The sequence below is a fragment of the Neurospora hispaniola genome (genome assembly GCF_033458365.1).
Source record: "Neurospora hispaniola strain FGSC 10403 chromosome Unknown B0T23scaffold_3, whole genome shotgun sequence".
Classification (NCBI taxonomy): domain Eukaryota; kingdom Fungi; phylum Ascomycota; class Sordariomycetes; order Sordariales; family Sordariaceae; genus Neurospora; species Neurospora hispaniola.
In genome coordinates, this window is record NW_026944408.1 from 5,108,712 (window position 1) to 5,117,919 (window position 9,208).

The 9,208-nt window shown below is 52.4% G+C and overlaps 3 protein-coding genes across 3 annotated transcripts; 2 read left to right on the top strand and 1 right to left on the bottom strand.

Moving 5' to 3' along the window:
* The first annotated feature begins 491 nt into the window (after positions 1-491).
* B0T23DRAFT_378656 (uncharacterized protein) lies at positions 492-1,166 on the top strand. Its single transcript, XM_062837111.1, has one exon. It carries the CDS (start codon positions 622-624, stop codon positions 1,030-1,032), a length of 411 nt encoding a protein of 136 aa, XP_062694830.1. The 5' UTR covers positions 492-621; the 3' UTR covers positions 1,033-1,166.
* A 914-nt stretch (positions 1,167-2,080) lies between these two features.
* B0T23DRAFT_404121 (uncharacterized protein) lies at positions 2,081-2,740 on the top strand (the record flags this gene model as incomplete). Its single annotated transcript, XM_062838868.1, has 2 exons — positions 2,081-2,289; positions 2,380-2,740. The coding sequence occupies 2 exons, from the start codon at positions 2,081-2,083 to the stop codon at positions 2,738-2,740; spliced, it is 570 nt and encodes a 189-aa protein (XP_062694831.1).
* Positions 2,741-4,946: 2,206 nt separating this feature from the next.
* Positions 4,947-8,070, bottom strand: B0T23DRAFT_131144 (uncharacterized protein). The gene is made up of 4 exons (XM_062832197.1): positions 6,519-8,070; positions 5,667-6,446; positions 5,166-5,559; positions 4,947-5,044 (listed from the first exon to the last, which is right to left on the bottom strand). The coding sequence occupies exons 1-4, from the start codon at positions 7,737-7,739 to the stop codon at positions 5,034-5,036; spliced, it is 2,406 nt and encodes an 801-aa protein (XP_062694832.1). The 5' UTR covers positions 7,740-8,070; the 3' UTR covers positions 4,947-5,033.
* Positions 8,071-9,208: the final 1,138 nt, after the last annotated feature.

Below are 9,208 nucleotides of genomic sequence, written 5' to 3' on the forward strand. Positions count from 1 at the left end.
TGTAGTATGAGCAACTTGTATATGCGGTGGGAGGGAAGGGGGGTTTTCGGGCGGTGTTTTCTCCAGAAAAACCAAGGTCCAAAGGGAGTGAGGGGGAATCTTGCAGCGAAAACGAAAGTTTCGAAAGGCAGCTGTTGTCGCCTGCTGGAGTTGTCAAAGTGTAGAGGTTAGAGGGCAAGATGACTGGAATGGCTGTCGATTCAGTTTGGTAGAGGTACTCTAGGTGGCCCTTCCTGAAGAAAATGGTTGGTTCTTTCTGTTGAAGTAAGGGATATTGGTTGTTGGGGGAAGGCAGGACTTTGCGATTCTGATTTCGGACCCGACCCAGCTCGGATTCCAAGGCTACCTTCTATTCCATGTCTGAAAGCGCTTTCCTCCTGCATGTACCATGGCTTCAGTTGTGTCTGATGTCCATGACCAACGAGCTTTGTTTGAAAGTCCAATACTACCTTTTTTCCACCTCGGTCACTAGGACACTCACCCCCTCGTGAGTCACGACGCATCATTCTTCAACGCTTGTGAGTACACCGGCGTGCCAATCTCTCCCGATTTACCTTCCCGGTCGGTTTCTGTTTGCGAGACTTTGCTCTGGACACCATCTTCACCACAGCAACATCCAAGATGCCTGCCTCTGAGCAAGCTACTTTGGCCAACGCATCTTTTCGGGGTCTCCCAAACATGATGATTTCGGGACAGGGGTTCTTCGAACTTGAAGCTTGCAGCTCAACGACCGAAGCCGTGAGAAGGCGCATGGCCGTCACTGCTGCCTTCGCTTTTGACCACCCCGGCCCAGATGTTGACCCTACTTACAAGGACAGACAACACTATAAGATCGAGATCATGTGGACACTCAACCAGGGTATCAATCGCCTAAACGGCCAACAACTTTCCACGGACGACATTTCCATGGACGACATAGACGTGAGGTGCACCATGGTCAATAAACACCCGAGAATGGATGGAAACAGACATCAACGAAGCAGGCAGATGGTCTGGTCAGATCAAGGGAGGAATGTGATGACGGAGAAGTGAGGACATGGTCTGGATACAAGTTCACAACGGCGATATCAACCGTTTGATCACTCGAGAAGGAAGTGTAGAAAACATCCAAAAAAAAACCCGAGGATGAGGTTGTGGAGATATCTATAGCGAAGCCACCGTTCGGGACTTATAGCGGAAAATCAAGTAATACCTATCTTCTCTACCTACCTGAGCACTTTGTAACTAAACTTACCTATCCATTAATCTTGAACGTGTAAAACAACAATCACTCTGCCCTCAACCTGGGGGCGGTAACCTCCAACCGTCTGGGTCCAGGTCAGACGTACCAGCCGATCCAGCCGTTCCCGCTCTCGGCCGCATCATCCCGCCATCATCACACCAGCTCCCGATCTTGTGCAACACCAAGGCAAGAAGAAGTACCGGGCGCTGGAGAATCTGGGGATGAGCTAGACCATGTTGACTCGTCCCCAACAACACGGTTCTTTGTTTCAAGCATGAACTCTCCAAACCCTTCATCGGGTGATGGCTGTGAGATAAGGGGGACAAGTTGACACAAGGTCTAACGGTGTAATGGGAGATTTGACTGAGTTGTTACCTAGGATTATTCGTTACCTGTGTACGAGTTGCAACACAAACTCCCTCCATGGATACCTGAAGATACCTAGCATCGATTATTAATATTGAGGCTCAATAGCTTCACATACCAGAACTTTGTGTACTACAAATACGTCTACCGACGATTCATGCTTTGTGAGTGGATTGAGTTCGTGCAATGGAGTTTGCGTCAGTTGAGAACCTTCGGGCCGAGCAGTGGAAACATGAAGCTCTTTCCTGCTATATGATTCAACTTGAGCTCACCATCTCAGGTTTCACAACCCATTTTCAACCTTCTTCCCTCCCTTCCTTCCTTCCTTCCTTTCTTTTCCTCTACCTGTCTTTACCTTCCAATCTTACCGGTACACCATCTGAACGAGCGAAACGTCGAAAAGCCAGATCTTCATCACGTCATTATCAACTGAGCAGCTTTAGTCTACGATCAAAATCATCATCTTCCACGACCTGTGACAGCAAAGTGACAATGAGACACAAAGCTCTCTTCTCCCTTCTGTGGGCCATTATCTCGGCTGCCCTCACCTCGGCAGCTCCTTCCCACTTTGGTCTCAATAGTGACAACACCATCGCTCTTGGGCAAAGAACCACCTTGACCTCATCGAAACTGGACGCTCGCCAAGTCGCAAACGACTTCAACTGCGTGACATGGACCGACAGCCACGGAGATCTGAAATGGTACGTTACCTCGCTCTTACCCCTCTTAACTCTCCCTTTTCACCTTTGCCCGTTACCACCAGATCAGCTAACCCCCCGCCCCCCTCACAGCAACGAATTCTCCATCATCCTCGGGCACCCCAACCTCGCCCAAATCATCACCAAGAACTACCTCTACATCTACATGCTCAACGTGACCAACGACTTACTCTACACGTCTGTCGTCAACGCCACCAACATCCTGGAAATCAAGTCCGCGCTGAACTGCTACGGCGATCAATGGAAGTCCTTTTACTCGGTGCTTCCCTGGACGATCGACATGCATGGCGGGAACGCGTGCAATGAGAACGCGTATAATGGCCCGTATGATAACACGTGGATCAACTACGCGGGACAGCACTTGAATGTGCCGGACGATGGAAGGTGTCGGTGGATGAACAGGGTGGGGTTTAGGTGTGTTGTTGGTAGGTAGGGAGGGGTGAGTACATGTATGTGGCTGGAGAGGACCTAGGGAAGGGGAAATGGAGGAGAAAGACTGGAGGGAGAGAGGAGTCAAGGGGGTAGAGGGGGAAGGGTTCAAAGAGGATGATAATGGACAAGGAATACATTTCGGAAAGAGGAAAATAGGTGTTGAGCAATTGAAGACAACTGGGTCACTGGGACCGTTATGTTCGGTAGTGTAGCTAGGTAGGTACTTCTCCTCTACAGAGACTGAACAAAGTGAAAAGCAAGAAGCTGTGAGAGGGAAAAAGAAAAACTCGCGGGTACTACTACGGGGAACAAACAACCTTCTGGGCCGTGAAGGACGTACAGCTGAAGAGGGTTCAAAAAGGGAAACAGAAATGACGGGTACGGTACCTACTTACTATTATACAATGCACGGCAGGCATAAGAACTTGGAAGTTTCCCAATTGCTCTCTCAGGCGTTCTATTCCTCCGCTTCTCCCAAGGTACAACCAGCCAACAGACCCCTCGCACATCCCATTTTCTCTACCCACCTACATGCATGTTTGCTTCGAACGGGTCAGATTGGATGGGACAAGTTTCCGCCCTTTGGTATTTGTGCCTAGAGGTAACCAAGACTGAGCAGACTGTAAGTGTTTGCTTGGACGTTATCGTCTCAGGGTTCATCGTAAGACTTCCACTTCCATTGGAAGGATGGTTGAGAGACACAATGGCGAACTGTTATTGATAGGTAACTACATGTAACTTTCCAATCTCAGAGTCAATACCTAGACATAAGGAAAATGTTTGAATGGGCGTTGACGCCACCTGAGGCCTTCAGCTAGTAGCAGGACTGTAAACTATAAAACAAGAACATGCTTACCAGGTCACCAACACCAACAACAACAACATCAACATAACATCTCATGTCTGCTTGTCATTGTATGTAGGTACTCTCGTGCGCATGTATGCTCATGATGTATGTGTGCAATTCTCATCAAATTTATCAATCATACCCGTTTTTTTCCTGACCCCTAACCTAACCATTGCAACCTTCGCGAGCCAGCCAGCCAAGCCATAATGAACATACTAGAAAGAAAAAAAAACCAACTGCCAATCAAGTAGTCCCCCCCGCCGACCTGCTCAAAACTCGCCATGACTAGTCCACCCCAAGAGAGACTCTGCTCTACTCCCAATCTCTGTTATCTGACATTGTGCTCCCTTTGCAAGTTCAGTGTCCAGTCCAGTCGTCCACAATCCTTCTTAGTCAACTCACGTCTCGAAGCCTACTGTCTCTTATATGTATGTATGCACTTTGTCGGTGTCGTGTCGTGTAGCGTAAGCTCAACCAAAGCCGCAAGTTACCCACAATGTAGCAAAAGTCTCGCGCCCAGGATAGGGTTCGACCGAGCGGACTGATGCCATGTGAAGTAACTGTTGATGCAATGCTTTGGGACCTTTGCTGTTGGACGACCGGCTGACTACCCAACTGAAGACGCACAACTGCGACAAGTACATTCAACCCTAACCGAGTACTAATAACAGCCACTCGGTGACAGAATCCATAAAAGACCATTCAGAGAACCTCTTCATCCATCATCTTGCTCCCTGACTTCCAGAAGGAGGAGAGCTCGACGACCGAGTCGGGCAGCCTGAAAGGACTGCCACGACGAACTGGGAAAGGAGACCCAGTGACAAATTGGTTTCTTGAAAGGCGCATGATGGTTCCATCGGCTATCGCAAAGAGTGTGCGAGGGCCGGGTTGATGTGCTTGCCGAAGTGTGTGTGAAAGAGAAGAGGTGAGGCTGTGGAGTGATGTGATGTCGGAAAGAATGAAGCGCTCCCTGGCTCTCCTTGACCCGAAAGGGGTCGCCAATGTTGACTTTCAGGGAATGCGAGTTTTGCAGGCCAGCCAATTCCCCCCCCATAAAGAAACAAACGCGACCACCAAAAACTCTCCAATCCAGGAAAACCAGAAAACCTGTCCGTGCCGGTAATCCGCCAGTTTCCCTTAATCGTACACCAAAGTTTGAAGTCGTGATCATCATGCTGTTGAAAGGAGAAGTAGGAAAAAGAAACCACCCAAACGCCAAACTAGTGGATGCTTCAAAGCCAGAGAAAGTAAATGCCGAAAAACAAGAACAATGAGTAGGAGACGGGAAAAAAAGCAGCAAGTTTATGTCGAGGCCGGTCATGGTATGTCGAGAATGTGTTGTAATTCCACAGGTTGCAAGTGTGGAATTCATATACAGAAACGGGCCGCCTTGTTATTGGGATCCATGGAATGGCGATAGACCCTCGCAAGACAGATGAAATGATGATCATTTACCCCCTAATAGCTGTCGCAGCATGAGCTTCCGCGCCACCATAGTTAAAGTTGTTTGAGTAGAACGGGAAACGATCGGCATAAGACATGGTGCTGTGGTGATATGGGTACTCGTTCGACGACGTACCAGTAGAGTGCGATCCGTAGCTGGGTCCGGTTCCGTAGCCAGATCCAAAGCTGTTAGTGCCAGGGCCAGTGCGTGGCCCAGTGCTTGAGGGGTCACCCGGGTTTTGCGGAGACGGGAAGCCCAACTTGAGGGGGCTTTCGGCTGGAGAGCCCCCAACAAAGCTCATGAAACCTCCATGAGAGAAATAAGGGTTGGGATCCCTCGGATGCAGCGAGTGATGCTGAGCCGTAGACCCCATACCGTAAAAGTTATTGTGGACCGGGCTTCCCTCGTAGCTCGAGTTGCTGCTGCTGCTGTTGCTGGCAAGCTGGGGAAGGTCACTGGCACTATCGAAGCGACTGTTGCGCAAGCTGCCATCCTTGATCTGAGGGCTGGATTGCTTGGTGGATCCAAACTGTTGTTATAAAAATATTTTGTTAATGACCGTTACCGTGAATTGTGCGAGGCCTTGAGGCTTGTCAAATGCTATCAACCAGATACCCAGGGCGAAGGACAACTTACGAAGCAGTACTTGTTAACGAGCTCCTCATACGAGGACGAAGCAATGCTGCCAGTGGTGGACACACCAGGAATGTTGAGAGAAGAAGGCTTTGCTGAGGTGGTAGCGGGAGCAGCGGTAGAAGGTGCAGGAGCAGGTGCTGGAGCCTTCTTAGGGGCAGCAGCAGGGGCAGGGGCAGAGAGAGCAGGAGCGGGAGCAGAAGCAACAGGAGTAGTCAGGGTGGGGTGACCCCTGCGCTGGATAGACGAGTTCGCAGCAGCAGGCTTCCTGGAGGACTTCATGTAAAGACCACCGTCATCCTTCTTGGGCAGGTTGTCCTTGGCGGTCTGGATGGCCGTGGCCAGCGAGGCACCAAAGTCGTAGCGGTTAGCAAAGGCCTGGCCGCTAGGGGCAGACAGACGGCTCGGCAGGTTATCGCTGGGAATGCTGGTGGTGCTCTTAACACCACGCAGGCGAAGGCCAGCGGGAAGAGCGTCATCATCATAGTCATCAAGGGAGCTATCAAAGCTGAGCTTGCTCCTGCTACCAAAGTCATCGGCACCGATGGGAGCGAACTTGGGCTTTGGTGCCGCAGACGAGTGGTTGGAGCGACGGTTACTCTTGGGCAGGCCGTTCACGGTACGAGAAGCAGCGCCGATAACACCCTTCTTGCCGTTGGTCGGGAGAGCCTTCTTGCGGAAGTCAATCTGGAAGTTCATGCCGTTGTTGTTGTCCCAGAACTCCTGGCCGTTGACGTTGTACCGGATGCAGAAGTAGAGCGTCTTGGACTCGAGGTTGGCCATGTCGGAGAGCTTAATGGTGAAGTTGAAGCGATCCTGTCCGAGAGACGACTCCGAGGGCACGATCTGGCTCATGTACTCGGCCGACACCTCAGAGGTGGTCTTCCAGTAGTCCAAGGTGAACCGGCAAGTAACGCTCTTGTGGAAGGCCAGGTTGACCACCGCGACCGACCCTATCAGGCACTTTTGGTCGCTAGATAGCCAAACACGTTCCAGACGTACAGGCTGCGCCCTGCGAAGTGGTGTATCGGCGGGGAAGTTGGACAGGACGAGCTCCCACTCAAAGGGAGGCTGACGCGCTTGTGACTGGTCGTTCGCATTCCCGTTCCCATTGAAAGGGTACTCGGTGTCGCTATCATAGCTATCGACCGGCGATGAGCCAGCACTAACGGCCAACGGACGGTCGACCTGCAAGAAATGGCGAACATGTTCGAGATGCGAGTCAAAGTGGACAGCCTTGAAGGTGGGTGTGCCAGGCATACTGGAGGGTCGTCGGCGAGAGGGAGGTCGCAGAGCAGGCCGCACGAGCTCACCCGACTTCTTGCGCACCATGGGGGGCTTTCTTTGCCGCTCTTCGTCCGTGTCCTCGTCCGATCCTGTCAGCGAGGTTTCCATAGACTTGTTCAGCACAATGTTGGACTCGGTGGCGGATCGGTTGTGGGAGAAGCGGCGGTTGGTGACTCCGTTGGCGGCGTCCTGCTTCTGCTGCATGTCGGCAATGGCCTTGGCCTGGGACGGCAGTACTAGCAGGTCGCCGGCATCGGGCCTTGTCTTTTCCTTCATTTCGGCGATGATGGGCTCGGGAATATCGGTGCGGTTGTTGGGCGAGCACGAGCGGTGAACGGGGATCTGGCTGATGGCGTCCTTGAGCTCCTTGAGGTTCTCGATGGTCCTGCCACGCTGCGTGTCCTCCTTCTTCATCTCCAGCTGACCCTCGTCTTCACTAGCCGAGTCGGGCGGGGAGATGACGGCACCGGCGGGCATGCCCTGCCTCTCGCCCGTTATTGGTGGGGGGGACTGGCGCACGATGCTGTTGAGGGCCATGATCTTGAGATCCTCTACGGTCGCCGACGGGGACAGCTCGTTATGCTGTGCGGGTGCCGGGGCCGAGGGGGTTCGTCGGTGTTTCATAAGATACGACGCCGATCGCGGGAGTGCGGGCTTGGTGGATGATGTTGGCGAGGTGGGGCCGCCATTGTGTTGTTGTTGTTGGTGGATCGAAGATCTCCGGCTCTGGCTTGGTGAGGAGGGTGCCGACGAGGCCGGAGACCTGTGCGAGGGTGGTGTGTAAGGCATTCTCTCCCGCGATTTGTGTGTGGTCGTGGGGAGGAGTACCGGAGATGTCGTCGTCGTCGTCGAGCGAGTTCGATGGCGACGAGGAGAGGAAACGAGTGTTGCCGGTGGTGATAAAGATACGTAGAGTGGAGCGAGAGAAGACGAGGTAGTCGGAGTGTCGGGCCTAGCACATGGAGGAATGTACTAAAGCGTAGGAGCGGGAGGCGGCCTCGACGGGTTTGGTGGCGTGGGAGAGGGGGTTGTTTCTTTGTCGACGACGGCGGTGTCAAAGAACCAAGGTTCCAAGAGATCCACTTCTAGAATTGAAGAGGAACTGGATTTGGTAGCTGCAGTTGCCGAAAGAGGTGAATGGTTAGCGGTTGCCCGTTTGCTAGTCTTTTTTTTTTTTTTTTGGTCTATTGAAGGGAAATCTAAAAAGGTATTATGGTCGCGCTGTATATGCAATTAAAAATTGGGAAAACAAGAAGAAAGGGATGAAGGATGCGGAGAAGAAGGAAAGGGTTGTGGAGAGGATGATTTGGGAATGACGGATTCAAAGGCAGATATCATCAGTTCAGGGCAGCCACCCACCCATGATGGATGATGGATGGAATGGAGTTCCGGACTGGGGGGGTGGTAAGGTGGTATGGGCGCACTTGCTGAATGCGAGTGAAGCAGGTGGAATGAATGCGCACACACACTGCTAAAGTGCTGAGTGCTAAGTGCTGAGTGTTGTCACTACTAGTGTAGCTGTCTGACTGAGACGCCGCGCTAGCGATTGATTGACTGACTGACTGACTGACTGCGTGGATTGAGCTGGGCGAAAAAACTGGAATGGCGAAAACCCGCTCAATTGCCCCTGGTCAGGTCTGCCTGATTGATTCATCGGTCTCGGAACTGCCCAGGACCTGACTCCAGTCCCAAGCAAGCTACGATCCGAAGCAGGGCAAGGCAGAGCAGCCCGAACGCTACTACTGTAAACTGCAGGGGGTGGTGGGGAATGGGAATGGGACTGGAGTGGGAATTGATAGTAGGGTACATAAGGTAGGTAGTGGATCATTGTGTCTGGTCGGGGGAGAAGGACCCGACCACCACCAGCCCACCACGGACCACAGCTACTAAAACAGGGCTGGGCGTTGCTGCGACGGGACCGCTGCTGGGCTGTGACACCGCTGGGCTGCCCGTGACACAATCAATGTCGCAACAAGAGGGACGGTGGTACGGTGGTGGCCGGGCGTGGGCGGGAAGAGATAGCGGAGTGGAGCCGTGCTGTCTCTGGGTGGTGGTGCAGTGGCAAAAAAGAATCCGTCCGATGTTCAGAAGGATCAAAGTGTGTCTTGGCGGAGTGAGATAGGCGAGCGGCGGAGGCGTGGGTGTGTTGTGCTGTGGTGGTTGGCTGCTTCTGTTTTTCTGTTCCATTGAATCCAGGCAGGCACTATGACCTATGGATGGATGCGTGTTTGGGGGTTTGAGGGACGGGCGGGAGTGAG